The sequence below is a fragment of the Drosophila arizonae genome, chromosome X (genome assembly GCF_054131065.1).
Source record: "Drosophila arizonae isolate 15081-1271.41 chromosome X, UAZ_ARI_1.0, whole genome shotgun sequence".
In the NCBI taxonomy this organism is placed as follows: Eukaryota; Metazoa; Arthropoda; class Insecta; order Diptera; family Drosophilidae; genus Drosophila; species Drosophila arizonae.
In genome coordinates this window covers 11,539,201-11,560,806 of record NC_142927.1, presented here as the reverse complement: position 1 = coordinate 11,560,806, position 21,606 = coordinate 11,539,201, and the positions used below count along the sequence as shown (strand labels likewise).

Below are 21,606 nucleotides of genomic sequence, written 5' to 3'. Positions count from 1 at the left end.
CCATGAACCCACTCTTTCTGACTGAACCTGAAGTGTCGATAATTAAGCTTTGTCGCATTGCATGCCACAATTGCTGAGTAGTTCAAATAAAACTCGAAACATAATTGACAGTCGCTCATTTTTTTCTTGTTGTTTTTTTTTTGGGTTTTTTTTTTTTTGGTAATCCGAAACTGGAACCTCAGCTGCTGATGCTGCTGCTGCTGCTTCTTCATCTTCATCTTTATCTGCTTCTTCTTCTTTGTGTTTTTGGGCAACTTTCGCACTTGAAACGCTCCACTTGAGTGTTAAAGCGATAATTGAATCATTTGTCGGCCACTCGACTACCACACTGACAACTCGAGGCACCCTGTATGCCGGACATAACCTTAGCAATGAAAGCAATTCAAATGAACGACTAGCATATACCTCAGAAGAAATAGAAATGGCTGCGTCTCAAATGCAGCTTAACAAACCCATCTGCGAGGCAGACACTCCTACTGTTCTTACAGTGACTGTCAAACTGTTGTGTCTAGACGGGTATATAGGTTTGCGACAATTTCTGTATCTCTTTGTATGCCACTTTCAAACTGATTTGATCTGTAGCTGTATTATAAACACTCTTCATCTCTATGCATATATGCATAATACCCGCTTGCCCATTGGCCTACAGGGTATTTACAATGAAGGAATAATTTCAGGTATGTTTTGTTAAGCGCTGTGAGAATCACACGTCAAAATATTTGCAAAACAAAGCTGCTAGTTGAAGGACAAACGGCTTAAGGACATCCACACATACACATACACACACACAATCGCACACGCACACACACACACTGGCTTGGAGTGTAGCCAAATGATCGCCAGCTGAAAGTTGTTGTTGCTGCCTAATATGAAAACTATGCCAGCATATCGAATTACCAGTTAAGCACTCATTATCATCATCATCGTCATTATTATATTTGCTAAAATCATTAGGAAATTCAATATTTATATTTTGACAGAAATGAATTGTATTTGAGATTTTCGTATTTTCTTATTGGCATTGTCTACCTCTCCTACTCCTCCTCCACCACGCACTAATTGCAAAGTTAATTAACAATGAGCGCATAGAAATATGGGAAATTCGCATTAAAAATGCCAAAGCCGTGAATCATGCACATTCCCTAGTTCCCCTATCCCCTTCCCACACTCCACATTCGCATCGAGCGAGGATCGCACAACCTGTGCAGGAAAATATCGAATTACGCCGCGACGCATTCTCGAGCTACGCAGTTAAACGCGATCGTTCGTGCGCTCGCTCGCTCCCACATTCCAGCCAATCGAGTGCTAGGCACTGGCCGTCTCCCTCTCGCAGCCAGCCACGACAGAAGTCTCCAGACTGCGTGGCCGCTGCCATAGACAAAGAGTCGGCGACGACAACGACAACGACGACGAAGTTATGTCGTGAGAGCGCGACTCATTGCTGTAGCTGTTGTTGTTGCTGCTGTAATTGTAGCTTTGGCATTTCGATTGTTTAATAGACTTGCGGCGAAAAAAGCTCGCGCGTGGGCTGACGTTTCAGTTGCTCTGGCGGCTGCTAATGGCGCGTGTGGGCGTGAGAAAAACCGTTTGAAGCGTCGCGACGCTTCATCGGTAATGACAAAAGCCCCGTTGTGTTTTGCCAAGTGCCTGCCAATTGTTGTTGTTTGTCATTGTATTGGAGTATGTCATGATCAGCTGGTTGCAATGCTTGAACAGTTACTCTCGGCCATTATCATGGCAGGAGCTCTGTAACATTTTAATTAGACGGCTGTTTTAGTAGTGGTGCGCCCCACAAACAAACATGTGCAGCAATAACAATAACAACATCCAACTGCTACATATAGTTTTTACAACTCCTCCTCAGCTCATTTGATAAATTTTGTGTGATTTCTTTTCTACTTTATTTTCTTTTTTAATTTTTTGCTTTTTAGCTATAAATTGGCGTCCTTCATTGAACGAGCCGAAACTTGCCGCTGCCGCAGATCCCACCCCATTAACGGCCGCAGCGACAGCAGCAGCAGTGGCAGCAGCGACAGCGGCAGTGGCAGCCAGCACCATACACAATACAAAATGGGCACCACGCACACACACACATGCAAATGTTCACCAACACCTGTGCAGCTCGGCGCACGCACACAAACAAAACTGGTCGAACGACTGGAAGTTTTCCAGCACACTGGAAGTACTGTGTGCGTTAGAGCGGCTCAGCTAGACACACGCTTACGAACAGCAGCTGTGCCGCTCGCACACACACAAAATTGTTGCGCACATGCGCCATGTTGGGCTTAATCGCTGTGCAGGGGAAATTGTCGTTCGTAAGCGCACGCCGTCTGATCGAATGTGTGTGAGCGGCACAGCTAGTGCTGTGGCAGTGAACAGACGCCGCCCCTGAAGCTGGCGTTGGTTTACCGTTGCGCAGCGGCGACGCGGGCAGTGCAGTGGCAGCGCTGCGACGACGACAGCGTCGGCAACGTAGCTGCCAAGGATCAAGTCAGGCTAAAAAATCCCGTTGACGTTGCCGTTGCCTTTGCCTTTGCCGTTGCCCGTGCAAGTTGCATGGCACCGTTGGATGGACCGCTCAGCGACTTTCTAGCCAGTATGTCCCAACCACCAAAGCTGGGGCAGGCATCGACGTAGACGACAGCGACGACGACGACAACAACGACGACGACGACAACGACGACGGCGGCGGCGACGGCGATGACGATGGCGATGGCGACGACAAAACTCCTGCTGCACATTAAGTCAGGCAACAGTTTAACGTGGAAATTATTGCGAATTTGTTGTGTGTTTTTGCGACAGGCGACACAAGCGACAAACAAGAAAAAAAATAAAAGCAACGCGGGATAAACGCGAGCGAATTGCCAGCAATAACAACAACAGCAGCATCAACATCAACAGCAGCAACAGCAACAATCATTTTTTTAGTGTTAAGTGCAGTTATACTCGATTGTTATTGTTGCCGGCCTACAGATAGCAGTAAACACACACATACAGTCACACACACATAGCCACACACACTCATAGACGAACAAATAACACACGAGCAGCCGGCATATTAGCTCAGAGAGAGATAGCGAGCGAGAGAGCAACAGTCAGAGCGCCAAAGAGAGCGCAAGTGGCCAAAGCTTTGAAATACCGTTTTAATTAAAAGCAAACAAAACAAAACAAAAGCAACAAAAGCCGAGTCAATTTTCGATTTTGCGAAGCAAACCAACAACATATTAGCAGCCACTTCGAGTTCGAATTCGAATTCGAATTCGCGGCAGTTACTAATAACTAATTAAGAGAGAGAGAGAGAGAGAGAGAAAGAGGGAGTGGAAGAGAGTGTGGCAGTGCGAGAGAGAGGGAGCGAAGGAGTGCGAGCGCGATGCCGCAGCGTTCGCCATTTGCCATACAAGAGCTGCTCGGCCTGGCCGTTGCGGCAGCAGCCACAACAACAGCCGCTACAGCAGCGGCAGCAGCAACAACAACAACAACAAGTGCCACTAAAGCAACTATAGCAACAACATGCGAAACGGCCACCGATTTAACAACGGCAACAACAAACAATGCACGCGAAACGCCAACGCCGCCAACAACAACAGCAACAACAACAACAACAAATGCAGCGCATTACAACAACAGCAGCAGCGGCAGCTTGGGAGCAGCAACAGCAACAGCAACAACTGCAGCGGCCAGCAGCTTGGCTACCTTGGAGCAGCAACAGCAACAACAACAGCAACATTTTAGGGATCACCAACAGCAACAACAACTAACAATGGCAGCCGCCTCGCGCATGGCGTATTTCAATGCACACGCAGCTGTGGCCGCTGCCTTTATGCCCCATCAGCTGGCCGCTGCAGTGCATCATCATCACCATCATCCGCATTCACATCCGCATTCGCATCCGCATACGCATCACCATCCGCATCATCCACATCAGCATCACACGCAACAGCAGCAGCAGCAGCCGCCTCAGCCGCCGCCGCCGTTGCCAGCAGCAATGCCAATGCCACCGCATCACCCGCTGCTGCATGCGCAGGGTAAGCGAAACACCCCAAAAACGAAATCCCCCCCTCACCCGCTACTGTCCCCCTCAGCTGCCGCTGTTACAGTTACAGATCGAATAATCGGCAACTGGTTTTGTCACCTGCACGATACACACACACACACACTCACACGTACACAGAATCATCTATACAAGAGGCGACGAGAGCCGCTTAGTTTGCATAAAAAAGAAATTAATCAACGAGCCCATCAGACACACAGACACACACACGCACACATAGACAACGGCTCAAGCTGCAGCTTTTGAACCACTTCACTCCACCTCCAACTCTCCACTCAAGTTGAGCTGCTAATTGCAATGGCAATTGCTTATATATATGCATGTGTGTGTGTGTGTGTGAAAGAGAAGCAACAAACACTGTCACAGTGGAGCAATCAATTAACGAAAATGCAAATGTAAATTTTAAGAGAATTAGAAATTCACAAAGTTTACAGTTTAATATTTAGCATATTTCATTAAGAAAACTATTTAGACATACGAAAATAAATATAGGGCATATATTAATAGAGCTTATATCAATACAAATCCAAATTTCAATTATTACTACCTATTAATTATGTTAGAGTTAATTATGTTTATTATGTTTAATTTGACTGGCAATAAAATAATCATGCATGATTGTCTGCATGAAAAGCTTAAAAATAAATATGTCTTGCCTCACTGTTAAGCACGACTTTGTCTGCGGATCAGCAACAAAGGGAACACAGCACTAGTGGACGGATGAGCGGGCGAGGCCTTAAGAAACAGAGAGAGAGAGGCAGAGAGAGAGGGAGCGCGAGCTTAAGTCGAGCAAGTGGCAATATTACCGCAGCGAGACGGGCAGCAAAAACAACAACAACAACAAGAACAGCATCAGCAACAACAACAAGAGTAAAGAGCAAGCTGAAGCTCGCACAACGTTTGACTCTCCCACACACTAACATTCTGGCATATACACACACACACACACACACCATATCCATATGTACATGTGTATGCAAGACAGATAATCTGGCTGCTTGAAGTGCCAACTGTTATTGTTGCTGTGGTTGATGCTGTTGTTATTGTTATTATTATTTTAATTAGCGTTGAAATGTCATCGTCATCACTTACCATGTTGTTGTTAGTGTTTCACTGTGCCAAATTGAAGTTCAGCTTGTCGCTAGCCTGCACTCCAGCACTGCTCCCACACACGCACACACACACACGCTGAACGAGCAAAAATAGCGCACGCACTCGCACTCACTCGCACTCGCACTCGCACTCTACACTCTACACTCTGCACTCTACACTTTACACTCTGCCGTCTTCTAGTTACGCTCGCTCTCTTCCTCTCGCTCTTTCTTGCGTCAATCTACATACATTCGAGTTTTGTTTGTTAGAAACTTCCGGGCGATATTTCTTTTGCATTGCTTGCTTTCTCTTTTCTTGATGCATTGTTGTTATTATTATTTGGTTCGTTTATTAATCGTGCATGCATGTGTGTGTGTATGCTTGTCTGTGTGTATGCTTGTGTGTGTGTGTGTGTTTATTTGTATTTATTTATCGCATATTTTCTCTGCTTTGTGCCCTGTTCGCGTAATTTGTTTAATAAATGTGAGAAAGAACTTTTGGCACAGCTTTTGCTGTTGGTAACTGTTATTGTTGCCGCTTTTTTTATTCGCGTCATCTTATTTAATTTTGCATATTGTTGCCTCTGCCGTCGACGTCGCCGTCGCCGACGCCGCTGTTGCTGTTACGTTCTGCTTTGCCAACTCTTCTTTGTGTGCGTGCGTGTTGTGTGTGTGCGTGTGTGTCTGTGTGTGTGTGTGTGTGTGCGTGTTGTTTGTCTCGTTGATTTTTTACACTTTTGTTGATTTTTCCCATTTGCCCCTTTCGTCAATTAAAGTCGCGTCAAGTTTGGGGCCAAAAGCCCAAAACGGATTTCCTGCCACCCAAATGGCGCCTTCACACAACACCACCACCAACACCAGCACCACCCCCTCCCCCTCCCCCTCCCCCTCCCCTTCTCTTCCATGTTCCTTTACACACACTCGACCTCGCGGCAAACGGTCACACTCAGCTGGGCCATTAAGTGCCTTTGATCTTTTACACAGACAGACGGAAGCAAGGCAAAACCAAAAGCCAAATTGCCAAATTGGTAACGTACACCGCAAGCCATTTATCTATATACACTCTCTATGTGTATGTATGTGTGCACAGAAATGTATTTTCTTCATTTTTTTTTTTTTAATATTTTAATTGACAATTTTCACTTTGGCTCTTGTCGCTTTGTTGTGACAGTTGTTTTGATGTATTTACACACACACACACACGTAGAAACACACGCACACACACACTCTTGTGCTATTGCAAATTGATAGCGCGAAGATTTTGTGTGCCGCATTTTTAGCTTTGAAGCGCCATCTGCTGGGCATCGGCGGGGTCACGTCCCCAAATTCCTTTTGGCAAATTACATTTTGGCTTAAATTAACCATTTTCATATGTTTCCTTTGAGTATATTCTCTTTCGAGGCGCTTGCGAAACATATGAGAAAAATATATGAAAAATATGAGCTACTAAATAAATAATTTAAGAGTTGTTGCAAATGAAAGCAAATAAGAATTATATAAATATATAAATACAATACTAAATTTCTGGTAATAGTCAGTTAAAAAATATTCGATACATTCACTTAGTTTATTCCATTTTTTGTTCCTTATTACAAAGTATTCATACATATACAATTAGTATTTACTTTTATTTGTTCAGCCCTTAGTACAGAAATATATTAGATGTTTTAGAGTCTTCTACTAAAATTTAGATACAGTCCCACTCAACTATCTTTTACTTGATATTATGAATAATGCATATATACACTAAACACCATATATATGTATATATAAGGTCATATCATACATTGTACGTATATATATACCAAAATAGTCTGCTTAAGTTACCCTTTACCCTTTCTTCTATATCACAAAAAAAAAAAAAATAGTTTTCTTATATAAATAAAATATTATAGAAGAAACATAGTGACTCTTCAGATAAGCATATATATATTACAAATGTATACACGCATAGATACATACAGATATACATATGTAAAAAATACATACTTACATCTTGATCATAGATACATACAGATATACATATGTAAAAAATACATACTTACATCTTGATTGAACTCATTTCTTAACTATCAATTAAATTAGGGAAATTTAAAACGCTACAAGAAAAGAAAAAAAAAGAGAATCAATTCTAATTGAATTGAATGCAAGACGTAAGACAATTGCTTGTGCCCCTCTATAAGATGGGCACTCAATTTCGATTTACATATTGCAATGTTGCAACAATTGAATAATTATGCAATCGATAAATGTGTTTGGGCACCTTTTGCTAATTGCTGCTGCGCTGATGATTCTCGGCCAAACGACTTGTCCGTCCATTGTCCGTCGTCCGTCAGGCAACGTGTTGCGACTGCCCTTTGATATTTGAGACACTTTGCTAATAGCCTCTGGCTGCCCTGCCCCTGCCCCTGCCCCTGCCCCTGCCCCGGCCACTGCCACACAACTGCCCCACTTTGTGGGCTGATAGAAATATTCTTAATTGTGCGCCGTGCGCCATGTGTGCGGTCTCTCTATATGCTAGGGAGTGTGAGCGAGAGAGAGAGAGAGAGAGAGAGAGAGAGGAGACTAAAGAGAGGGGGCCAACTACCTCTAGACCCTGGCCAGACAAACTTGCTTTGACTTTGCTTTGATTTTGCTTTGACGCACATTTTAAGCACTGCTAAAAGAAACAACACAGAGCATGTGCCAGCGATGGGGTATGCTCGACTAGAGCATACGCTGCATGCAGCACAACTCATAAGGAGAGGATATAGATATTGAACTCATGTAATCAGTTTGCTATAATTTCAGATTGATTGATTTAAATTTTGTATACATATATATCTATATACATATGTATGTACATATGCTCTGCTGAAACCAGTATACCCTCTGGCTGGGCTGGGCTTTGAGTGCCCAGGCTTGTGGCTCAGCTGAATGCATCTCTCATCCCGCTGCAGCCGTCCAGCCAAGTGCCCCAAACGCCGCCCCGACGAGCGAGCCCGCCCGCTGGCGCTTGTCCTGCCACGCCCAGCCGCTGACTCTGTGCGGCTTTGCCGCATGTGCCGCATGCTGCATGCCACTTGGTCGCATTGTCTGAGGTGTGAACGCCGCCGACACGAGAGTGCAATTGCTGCTGTTGTTGCAGTTGCACTTTAGAAGCACCAACTTCCTCAAGCCCCCCTCGGCCCGCCCACTGCCCACTCACCCTTCCGCCCATTCACACACTCAATCTGGTTCGCTTTGATTTTTGTGAATTTCGGTTTTTTCACTTCTTTTTTTTCTAAAAATTTAAAAGTCAATTAAAGCAACTTGACAAACGAAACTGAGTGCCACTCGAGGGGTTAATTTACTGTGTGTGTGTGAGGGTATGTGTGTGTGTGTGTGTGCGAGTATGCGAGTGTGTGTGGCTGTTAAGTTTGTCTCGCATTAAAGCGAAATTAGCCGCAATCAAATTTAATAAATGAGCAAAACTCACCAAATAAATACAAAATCTCACTAATTATAATTGTAATTACAATAATGTGTGTTTGTCTATGTGTGTGCCTGGTATATATACGTAGCAAATAATCATATGCTAGATTTTCTGCAGCGTCACATGGCAATCATCGAGGCGATCGTGCCTAAAAGCAAAGCGAAGAGATGCGGATACACAGCGAGAGATACTTTATAGATATAGATATAGATATAGATATAGATATAGATATAGATATAGATATAGATATAGATATAGATATAGATATAGATCTAGATATAGATATAGATATAGATATAGATATAGCTATAGATCTAGATATAGATATAGATATAGATATAGATATAGATATAGCTATAGATATAGATATAGATATAGATATAGCTATAGATCTAGATATAGATATAGCTATCCGATATCGCTATAGATATAGATCTCGACTTAGCTATCGATATAGATATAGATATAGATATAGATATAGATATAGATACTTTTCTATAAACACAGATACATTGTCATAGATACTGTTATGCACAAATTGGCTCAGATATAGATACATTTCCATAGAGACAGATACATTTCCATAGAGACAGATACATTGTTGTAGCTGAAAGCTGAACGTGGCGTAATTTTGGTGTGTTTTGTTTTTTGTTATTATTATTATTATTATTATTTTTTTTTTTTTTGGCGCAAATAAACACGATTTGGCACTTGAGCCTCCTCCATGTGAATTGCTATGGCTTTGGCTTTGCTTCTTCAGCGGCTCGTTTCGAATCGTCATGAATCGAATAGCAGCGCATTTTAGATATTTAAATATGCTTTGGATATGTGAACTAGTGGGGGTATAGTGAATTTGTCATCCAGAGTGGCGGGAAACATTTGAAAGGCGTATGAAGACTGAAATTCCTAAAAGATGCAAGTCTATCTATGTATATATATATATATAATATAGATATATATCTATCTGTATCTGTACCTATACAGAGAGTCTGATTTCTAACAAAATGGTAGCTCTATGTATTTACATGTGGTATATCTATATTATTGTATCTGCATCTCTATTTGTATAGGTCTAGTCACAAGTATCTGTATCTCTAGAGATACACCTAGATTTAGAGTGATGTGTCTATAAAAGTGCTTTCCATAAGAATTGTATCTATCTATCTATATTCGTATGTGCCGATACCAATGTATCTGTAAGTATCTATCCTTATCTAAAATTGCATTCAGTATCTATATCTATTTTCAAATCTTTGTTTAGATTTATCTATAGCTAGCTATATATCAGTGGGATTTCTATTCCACTCTATGCGCAGATCGCAGAACTATATTATAACGATTCAGTTTTGTTGAAGAGCATTCGGCCGTCGAAGCATAGCCCCATTTTTCTCGTTCATCATTTGATTCGATTTATTTATTCATTTATTTTTTTTTATTATTATTTTTGTTTTGTTTTGTTTTGATTTTGATTTTTTGGCTATTTTTAGCTGCTTTCACTGCTCGATGTCGACGACTGCTAATTATGCAGCGCACATTCATTGAGATTCCGATTCGGACTCAGATTCAGATTGAGATTCGAGTATTCATCAACAAATATTCATTTGAAGTGGGCACTCAACGATTTGAGCACGTTGGCCAAACAGTTGCCGACCTGTTCGATTTGCTGCCCATGATTGATTGAATGAATGAGTAAGTGTGTGAGTGTATTCACCTGATAGTCAATATTCGCTAGACAGCATTTCGTAATTTACATTTGGATTTCACAGTGAATGCATGGAACTCATTCAACATTCATTTGATTCAGTAAAATGTATTCATTACGTAAGAGTGAATTCTTGCCTGAGTGTATTCATTGTATAATACATTGTATTCACATTTCTGTTAGTACAGTCCAAAAGGTTTTTACCAACAACTTTTTAGAGAATTACCTTAAAATTTTGAATCATATACAATGTATTCATTATATTCACACTTATTCACACTGGATTACAATACGCTGACTATGGCGCTCGAATATATTCATATGGATCTTTGGATGTATATGAATCGTTTTTTAATTTTATGCAAGTTTAACGAATCAAGTGAATGTATTCATTATATTTGAATGTATTCACTTAATATACACATTATTATTTAAGTAATAGCTACTTTTATAGATTATGCTAAATGTGACTAATAGGGTATATGAATAAATTCGAATATATTCATATGGATCTTCGGATGTATATGAAACGTTTTTTGATTTTATGCAAGTTTAACGAATCAAGTGAATGTATTCATTATATTTGAATGTATTCACTTAATATACACATTATTAATTAATTAATAGCTACTTTTATAGATTATGCTAAATGTGACTAATAGGGTATATGAATAAATCCAATTCGGACTCACGACATATTCACATTTTTATTCACATTAATATTCGCACAGCTTTTGCGTGCGAAAAATATCTTGAAATTAGTCAGATCTACGACGAATGCATTCGTGTTGGGCAATTGAAACCTGTACCAGGCAATGCCCAGCTGTTGTTCACTTGACCCGCAATACAAACACACACACACACACACACAAACACTCATACACTCATACAGGCACACACACAGAGCAAGAGCTACTTTGCTGTGCGCTGAGAGCTCACGATGCGACTTTTTGTTTCGGCTCCACTTTGGAGCAGCGGAAGGCCGAGCTGCGAGGAGGGGGCGTGGCAGCACGCTTTGTGTGGTCGCGATTAGAAGTATGTACAACTGCGAGAGAGTGTTTAGCTGTAAATTTGCGTGAGTCCCAGCAAAGAGGGCCAAGCAGCGCGGCGTTGCTCGGCTCGGCTCGCCTCGTGTCGACCCATATCAGCTATTGTTTAGCCTTAATCAGTTTATAAATACTTCGTCACTTGCATTTCTATAGAGCTGTGCGTTTTCACATTTACACATTCAGCTCAGACACACACACACACACACACATACACCAGCACACACACACATGCAAGTACTCACAATTCCTTACAGAATACAGAGTTTCGCGCAATATCGAATTTCACAATTTCAAAATTCTTGGTAAATCAACAAGCGGCAGCGGCTGCTGATTGCCGTTGACATGCCACAGCGGTTACTAAGCGAGGCAAGAGGGCATGCCAGCAGGCAGCAGCGTGTCGGGGGCAGGGAGGGGGTGGCCAAGGCACTCGGAGGGGGCTGACGGGCTGAGGAGTCTGGCAACGAGGCGAAAGCTAATAAATGTAGTTTCCAGTTTGATGTGTGCTGATTGTTGACATCCTCCGCTTCACTCGCCACTCGCTTGGCGTAGGGTTCACACACACACGCACATGCAGAGAGACACACAGACACACATACTTGCATATACTTCTGTGTATTGCTTCAGTTGAAATCTCTCTCCCTGTCCCCCCCCTCTCTCTCCCCCTGACCCTTTCGCTTATTGTGCTTGCAGCATTTTATGCTCTAACAATGAGCTTTATAAATTTCTTATGCATTATGTAATGCAGAGCATAAGTTGACCTATGAACATGTACATACATATGTATAGAGATATATGAAATATATTTATAATCAGTTTTTTATAGGCAAGCAAACCTAGTTTCTATTCTCTCTCTCTGTCCCTCTCCCTCTCTCTCTCCGTCCCTCTTTCTCTCCCTCCCTCTCTCTCTCTCTCTCTCTCTCTCTCTCTCTCTCTCTCTCTCTCTCTCTCTCTCTCTCTATAAAGCCTTGATTGAACTATTCTATCATATCAACAATAAATTTATCGCTCAAGTATTTACATTAAAAAGATTTCCTATTACACTAATCAAAGTTCAGGGCATTGTTTGTATATTGAAATATTATATCTGTGAAATTCCAACAATGCAACGGCGATTGCTGGGCCAACAACTACAATATCGTATGACTCTCTGGCACGTATGCAGCTCATGCATCGTACAATAAATATTTACATGTCGAGGGTATTTGCGGTTCGCATAGCTCACGCGTGCTGCAGCCCCTCCCTTAGCCCTACCGTAGTGCCCGCCGAGTGCCGTTTGTTCTCTGCAACCCCTTATGGGCCAGCCGAACAGCCGAAGAGCCGAACAACCGATGAACGCCTTGAAACAATGAAACATCGAGCAGAAATTAGCGCGGTTGTCTGTCAAATTTGATTTTGCTTTGATATGTCACTCCGAGGAGCGATCCCTCGACCCTCGCTCCAACCCAGCTACCCCCCCATTCTCTGCTGCCGGCTGTCCAAATGCCATAACATTGCGAGCTGAGCTCAAGCTGAATGTGCTCCGAGTCTGGTGGAGCACAAAATGAGGCGCGGTCAGGGTCAGATCGTTGGAGCCGACCGCTTGTATAAGGCTAATAAATGCGACGACCGTCTCTATAGAAAAGGAAAAGCAAACGAAATCAACTGACTGCGGAATACTCTGTTCGCAATTCAATTAAGGCCTCATTCAAATCTCAAAAAAAATTTTAAATGACAGTAGAAAGGATTTTCAATATACATATATAAATATATAATATAAATATATAAATAAGATCGATATAGCTTTGTTAAACGTGGATTAGATACTACGCGCAGATATTGTTGCGTACTACACCAAGTATATATACATACATATATATCGATAAGAAGCTCAGATTTAATACTACTTGCAGAAATTGTTGCGTACCACACAAAGTATATTATTGATCGATATCTATGTATCGATCGATTATCAATAAGTCCATCAAATTACCCAATATATCAAAATTTTTATATAGACAGTTTTCTCTTTAATTATCTTTAACACATTTGTATCGATTCTAAAACAAAACATATCGACAGTATCTAGTGATAGCTATCGATTAAAGTTTATTCTGTTATTGTTTAGATTGATTATAATATCTATGAACACATTTTGTACACCGATAACTGAACGTATGGCATGTTATCGATAACAAATGCATATATATGTAGCTTCAATTGGCTATGATAGCATTCAATATCAAACCTTATCCACTCCACTAACTTTTCCTTGATGTACAATTGTTTGAAGTCTCCTTTATATTCGTTTCATTCGCAGGATTTCCGCAGCTGAAGAATTTCGCTGGCACCGGAACATGTTTAACGGGTAAGCGAAACTTGAATTAAAATCTAATTAGGAAATATTAAAGGAAGCGCCTAAAGGTAGGCAATGAACGGATTGTCAAGTCGAGTCCTGGCAAAGCTTTGCCACAAGAACTGACCCACAGAGGGCAGCAGCAACTCCCTCGCTCTCTCTCTCTCTCACTCACTCTCTCTCTCTCACTCTCGTTCTTTCACTCACACACGCACCCATATTTCCGTTAGTCTAGCTGCACGCTAATTAATGGGCATTCCGGCGCTTCATTTCGTGTTGAGAGCTCCTGGCGAACTCATAAATCTTCCAAATTGCTAATAAAATAAACAATTTAGCTTAAAACAAGCAACAACAAAAGAGAGAGAAAAAAACTAACATACACACACTCACAGGCATATATGTGCGTGCGTGTGTGTGTGGCTGAAGTCAACTAATGAAATTTTCATTTCCATTTTCATTTTCATTTTGTTGCATTCGCAACGGGCAATAAATATTTTCAACATACGTTTTTATACGCAATTTACACGCACATACATCTCGCACACAGCCTCCACACATCCTTGACGCAAGCACATGACATCCCTGTCCCCGTTTATGTGTGAGTGTGTGTGTGCTTTAACCCTTTCGGCACACACATGCCCGAAAACAAACGAAAGGCAAAAAAAAACCAAAACAAAAAACAAAACAAAAGTGAAAGAAATTGCGAGGCGCACATAAACTTATCCAATAAGAGGCGCACACAAAATCCAATTGGAACAAAGGGTTGCCAGAGCTGGCGTGCAAGTCCATGTAGTGGAGTGTAGTGTGTAAATTGAATTGTTTGTCTTAGCAGATGCAATCAAGTGGAGCGGGCCGAGGAACGTCTGCAGCTAATTCAATTTGAAAGCAGCGCATTCCGATACATATTCGATTTTCGATAAATGGTGATTGAAAGTCTCCAATCAATATGAAATAGATAAAGTAATATATTGATAAAAGCGAATAAGTGCGAACGTCTGTTGTCAAAATCAAATTAAAATAAGATCGATAGCACAATAACATAGACGATAAAAATCGATAGCGTATATTTATAACAATTAATTACTTTCGATTTTTTGATAGTTTGTTCAAGCTATGAGTTTATTAGTGTATTGATAATACAAGTTAATATGAGCTATTGATATAAGCTATTGCTCAACAGTAGTTATATTAAAACCGATATTAATCGATAGCATATATTGAAAGCAAACATTAATCTTTGATGTTTAATAATTAAATTTAGCTGAAGTTAATCGAATACGAATGGAACCCATATGAGTATATCGATAGATCGATAACAGCTATTGCTGGGCAATCATATTGCTAGAATTTCATTTAGTATTAAATCGTCAATTACTTCTAGAATATACCAAAATGAATCTGTGTAATTATCGTTAGCTCTCGATATTAATTACTTACAGCTATCGATAGCTTTAGCCAAAATATCGCTTATCGTGGACTCTTGCTTTAAGACTCCCCTGCAGCTTCAACCAGCCCAACTAGCTGTTGCTATTGCTCTCTGGGCCTGGTTAATTGCCATTTTGTGTTGCCTCGCGCACTTGTCTCTAATCTCTAATCTCTGGTTAGCACGAACTTTGCCACTTGCCAGCGCATTCTTGGCAATTCTGTTTTGTTTTCCATTTTTTTATATCCCTCCTCCACGTTTTTTTTTTTTTTTTTTTTTTTTTTTTTTTTTTTTATGCAGGCCAGAAGTGCGCTGCTTAAGTATTTTAGTAGCAGCCACTTGACGTTCGCATTCTTCACTTGCAACAACAACAACAGCAGCAACGGCAAGAAGAAGAAGAAGAAGAAGACGAAGTAGCAGTAGAAGAGGAAGAAAAGCAGCCACTTTTGAGCCATTTGCGAGCGGATAGCAAGACGAGCTCCACACAAAGGCGTCAAGTGGGGCAATTTCCCTTGTGTCTCTACTCTTCACTCGGTTTAAGCAGCAACCAGCGAGAGAGAGAGAGAGAGGGAGAGAGAGAGAGAGAGAGGGAGAGAGTGGTGGCTTAGAGAGAATGCATTGCGCCACGCTCCATCTCTTCTCCACTCTCTTGTCGGCCTTGCCTTGTCTTGTCTTGCCTGATGATGCACTTGTCCCGGCTAAGATTTTAATTGGCATTTTTTTTGTGCAGCCCCCTCCCGCCCCCGGCAGCGCCATCTCCCCGCGGCTGGCTGTAACCCTTGCCTGGCCGCGCTGCTCAGCCCTGTGCAGGGTTCGAGCGTGTCTAAGTTTTATTTGCTGGCCATGGCGAATGCATTTGCGGAGCTGGCAGCCCACGGCCTCTGCTTTGCGCTTAATTGAAACAAACACATGCAACACACACACACACACACACACACACTCTCACATAGTCACACTCACATACGCTTGGCACATGTGGAACCAATCGCATTTCGCATCGCACACCAGTTGAGTGAATCTTTGAATTGTTTATGAGCGTCGCCAGTGGGGAAAGGGGTAAACGTGTTGACAACTTCCTCCTCTTATTCTTCTTCTTCTTCTTCTTCGCCTTCCTCTGTTGGCTGACAACCTGTGGAGGAGTTGCAGTTGCTTGCTATTTATTAATATTATCGAAATGGAAGGCAATAATGAGAGTCATTCAATGAGAGTAATCAAGGGGACGTAGGAGATTCCAATAAGAGTACTTGTTCGTTCTAATTCGGGACAATGAGCTGACTTGACAGAGATCGTCGGCTCATGCTGTCCATCTGTTCGTACATCTTTCCTGTCGTTCGTTTCACGTGCTCCAATCCCCAATTTGTCTGTTCGTCATTCTAGCTGAATTTCCGCCTTTATATCCGTTCACATGCATGTACGTCCCATCTCTTTCTTGATCCATCTGAGCATACGCCTAACTGCGCGTCTCTACGTCCAGCTTTGCATGTGTATTTTCATTCTTCCATCCAAACGTCCCTCCATCCATGTTCTCGTTTCTCAGTGATCCGGGCGTCTGTATGTTTATCCGTCCGTCCGTCCTTCTATCAGTCCATGCGTCTGATCGCTCGTCTATCCATCTGTCCATCCGTCCATCCGTCCACCCGTCTACCCATCTGGCCGTCTGTCCATCCGTCTATCCATCTATCCATTTATCCACCCGTCTATCCGTCTGTCCATCCATCTATCCGTCTGTTCATCCGTCTATCCGTCTGTTTATCTGTCTAGCCGGCTATCAGTCCGTCCGTCCGTCCATCCATATATCCGTCCGTCCGTCCATCCGTCTATCCGTCCATCCGTCTATCCGTCCATCTGTCTATCCGTCTGTCCGTCCGTCCACCCGTCTATCCCTCCGTCCACCCGTCTATCCGTCCGTCCACCCGTCTATCCGTTTGTTCGTCCGTCCATCCGTCTATCCATCCATCCGTCCATCTGTCTATCCGTCTGTCCGTCCGTCCACCCGTCCATCCGTCCATTTATTCACCCGTCCATCCGTCCGTTCTTCCATCTATCCGTTCGTCCGTCCATACGTTCACCCGTCTATCCGGACGCCCGTCCGTCAACCTGCCCTTACGTCTATCCGCCCATCTGATTCCCTATCCATGTATGTTTATGTCTATCATAGCGCCCGTTCATCGTTCTGTCCGTCTCTCTATCCATATATACATATATGTATTCGCTGTCCTACACTTGCTACTATTCAGGATAATCGCCAGTTCGGCAGGATAATCGCTATTTAAATTCGAGTTATGTTTTTGGATTGATCCCAGTTTGACTTCATTCACAACTTCTTCATGCACATGTCCCCCTCTCCATTGCCAGCTCACTTTGTGGCTCATTCACAAAAGAAAGAAAGAATGTTGAGACATCCAACTGATTCACTTAAGTAAATGAATTAGTTGCAAATACATTCGTAATCGTGTTCAAATTGAGCAAGTGAGTGTGTTAATGAATCAATTGCCTTTGATGGCTTATTTGGCTGTTCAGCTAATGGCCCATTTGAGTTGGCAGCGCTTGGCAGGTGCACTAACCAATTGCCACGCCCACACCACCCACTGATCCACCTCTGTGTGTGTGTGTGTGTGCTGTGCTCCATGTCCGGATGTTCAGATGTTTCGTTGCCCGCATCCGTGTTATTTCCTGCACTCGTTACCGTTTGAGGAGATTTCACTAAACCGAAACCTGAGCGCACACGACACACACATACACAGAGACACACTCACACACACAGGCACACATGGTGTTAGTAAAAAGTGAAAGAGCAAAAAGTTTAGTGCAAAAATTGCGCTCTCCTCTTGGCCGTTCGCTGCTGTAAAATGCTTTGCACTTAAAGTTCGTTGGGTTCGCGTTGAGTCGTTGAAGCGGAAAGGTGGTTTAAAACAATTGGTAGTTGAGGTGGGGTGCAGCAGCTCTGGTGGAGAGTGGGCGAAGGGGGGAGGGGGGGGGGGGGCAAAGGGCCAACAGCAATCACGTTAACCAACTTTGACACAAAGGCAACGGCTAAAACGCTTCAGCCGTGGGGCATGCGCCAAAGCGGGATGGCAAAGGACTTTGAATATGATGGAGTGAGGGGTCAAAGCACAGCCAGCGAGACGGAGAGAGAGAGAGAGAGAGAGAGGGGGGGTGCGGTAGGGGGACAGCATAACAATGGCCGACAACGACAACGACGACGACGACGACGACGCCGACGTGGTGAAGAAGACAAAGTCACACGGCAAGCAAGGAATCTAATTAACAATTTTCCATTGAGTGCGCAAATTACGACGAACACCCAAGCAGATCAAAACGGCAAAGAGGGGGATGAGGGAGGGACGCAGCGGGAGAGGAGAGAGAGAGAGAGAACAAGTTCAGTTGAAGGCGGGCAGCGAAGCTATGCATGGCAATTGAGGAAATGGGAAAATGACGTCAGACAACAGAATTTATGCATATCGATTCTATTTTGGGCTTATTTTTGGGTTCCGCGATGCTCGATGAGGGGAGTGCGGAGTGGCATATGGTATGGTATGAGTTGGATATGCGAGGTATAAGTGCGGTGCAGCAGATTGAATAGGTAAGAATACCAACTGAATCTCATTTGATTAGCCTTTAGAGGCAAAAGCTTTCGCAGTCAACGCGTTTCAAGGTTTGGAGTATTCGTATTTCATCGCATCGAATATCATAGAGGGACTAAATAGATTCCTTGCATTTGAATTGTCTTCTTCTTTGGTCGTGCTTTTATTCGATTCTAATACAAAGTCAAATTGATTGTTCTTATATATTCTATGAACAGTAGTAGTATCTCACTCAGTACTTGGACTTCGATTGCTATCACCTATCTCTCTCTCTCTCTCTCTCACTCGTTTTAACTAACTCTCAATCTTTTTCTCTGTCAGATTGTCTCAATATATCTTTTCCTATCTCACTCCTCTCTATCACTATCTTAATCTCTCTCTCTTCTATCGCTCTCATCCTTCTATTCGTTGTCTCTACCTCTCTACCTCCATCCTTCTCTCTCTCCTTCTCTCTCTCTCTCTCTCTCTCTCTTTCTATCAATCTCAATTTCTTTTCCTCTTCCACAGTTATCTCTATGTGACTCTCCCCTTCTCTCTCTCTCTCTCTCTCTCACTGTCTCTCTCTCTCTCTCTCTCTCTCTCTCTCTCGCTCTCTCAATCTTGTTCCACCTCCCTCTCATTCACTACTTCTCTCTTTACCTCTCATTCTGTCTTTCTTCAACTTTCATTTTCAATTGTGCAAGCAAAGCAAAGTTTACTAAAAATACTTCCCTACGAATTTCCCACAACATAAAAATCTAACCGTACATTAAACAAGTATATATATATTTTCTGTTACATCCATCTTCCGATGTTCTTCATAGGAAATATGCTGTGAGAATTCACTGCAACTCTTACTTCTTGCACTGAACACAAATCTCAAGTTCCGTTTTAATTACGCTGTGAATATTTTCGTAAGCTCTCCTACTCACTCTCCCTGTCTCTCTGCATTCGTCTCGCTTTCTGTCTCAGTGTTGCCCTATATTATATTTTGTATATTTCTTATTTGATTTCTCAAGCAAATAATTGAATTTAATTTCTAATTAGTACAAATAAAAAAGAGCTGGCAAAAAGTCAACAAATGCCAAAGCCACTGCCACTGAGCGTGAGCAAGATGGCTAGCTAGGCAACACACTCACACAGTCACACACTCACACTCACATGCATAGAAACGCAGCCACTTTGACGCTAATGCAAATTGCAAATACTCCTCCCCTCGCTTGGCGACAGCGCTGCCTTCGTTGCCCTCGCTGCTGCTGCTGCTGCTGCTGCTGCTCAGCCACTTTATTAGCGTATTTTGCCTTGCAACTGTTTATGCGACACACACACACACGCAGACATATGCACACAGTCAGCGCGTCAACTCACACATGAGCCACGAATTAGTCATTTTGTTGGTTACTTGATGCATGTCTCTGCCCCACTCCCACAGCTCTCTCCCTCTCTCTCTCTCTCTCGCTTTCTCTGTGCTGCTCTCGCCCACGCACACAGACAATAAACGCACACACACTCACACTCGCATAGACACTGCGGCTAGCTGAGTGAACCAAAATGGCGGCCAAGCAGCGACAGCAGCTGGCAGGAGTCGGCAGGAGTCGGCAGGCAGGAGCCGGCAGGCAGCAGAAAGCAGCAGCTATTTCCACGCTGGGCGACATTTTTTATGCGCTTTTGAGCAAATTAGATTTCCTAATTAAATTTTCTAGTGAAATGCGCATAAATTTCATAAAATTCACTTCATGCTGTTGGGCGTGGCGCGCACCAGTCGCCTCCTCCCTCTCTCCCTCTCTCTCTCTCTCTCTATGTCGCTGTCTCTTTCGGGATGCTGTCGCCTTTCATTTGCTGCAACATTTTTCGCTGTGGAATTTTCGTGTCGTCGTCTGCTTAAAGTAATTAACTAAGAAAATTTTAATTGCTAATATGTTGTGATGCATGTGCGTGTGTGTGTGTGTGTGTGTGTTAGTCGCTATGTGCTGGCTGTGTCTGTGTGTGTGTGTGTGTGTGGCATTGGCCTGCCTCGACTTTTATGTTGGCAAAACTTTCAATAATAAAGCTGGCTACATATACATGTGTGTGTGTGCGTATGCCCGTGTGTGTGTGTGTAAGTCGGCTTCTGTGTATGCGTGTGCTCATTAAAAGTGCGCTGGGCTCAAGTGTAAGCAGAGAGCAAGCGAATTTAATGTTGCCTACTTTTGTGCGCGTCTAACTAACTAATTTCGCACATTTGCTCATCAGCATAATTGCATAATTAGATTTATGCAACACACAAACATAGTGTTGATTAGCGTCAGCCAGCGCGTTACATTATTTATAACACTAATTGGACACGCATTGAACACAAACAAGTCGTAGGCCATATCGATAGATCTTACGTTCATTTTTGGGTAATTGCTGATTGACAAGAAATCTAATTGGATAATACATTGAATTAGTTAATTACTAGCTGGATGGGCGATATTGAATGGGCAGTAGACTGAAATTGAAAGTGAAAGATGAAAAGTTACTTGATATATGATTAAAATTTTTAAGGCTGGAGTGAATTGAAGACAAAAAATGTGCCCTTCAATATTGAATAAGAATTGAATATAAGTTGAATCAATGACGTTTAACCAATCAAAATATTTTATGAATGATGACTGTGATGCGAGTAACTTGGAAAATATAGTCCAGTTTCGCTGATTCGTACCCCGTTAAATCGAGAACCGCGATAAATCGAACAAATTTTCTATTCCCTTGAAAGAAATTTGTTTTCACTAATTCTCGATAGTTTGAATTTCTGTCTAAATCGAAAAAACAAAGGATCGCCTTGCCATTTCGAATTATCGGGATTCTATTTTATATTTAATGAACGACTTATTAGATTGAATTTCAACTAATACTAATAACTGAAACTAATATATGAATAAATGTATAATATGAATGAATATGAATATATATTATGAAT

The 21,606-nt window shown here is 42.3% G+C and overlaps 1 protein-coding gene across 2 annotated transcripts in view; it reads left to right on the top strand.

Annotated features, from left to right (window-relative positions):
* The first annotated feature begins 1,494 nt into the window (after window positions 1–1,494).
* Window positions 1,495–21,606, top strand: part of Vsx2 (Visual system homeobox 2) — a 63,966-nt gene continuing 43,854 nt past the window's right edge. The window contains exons 1-2 of one of the 2 annotated variants that reach the window (XM_089474844.1): window positions 1,495–4,025; window positions 13,644–13,691. In XM_089474844.1, the coding sequence (XP_089330970.1) occupies window positions 3,371–4,025; window positions 13,644–13,691 (703 nt within the window). In that variant the 5' untranslated portion in view covers window positions 1,495–3,370. The remainder of the gene's footprint in view (window positions 4,026–13,643; window positions 13,692–21,606) is intronic. The other variant, XM_089474843.1, reaches the window with a different exon arrangement.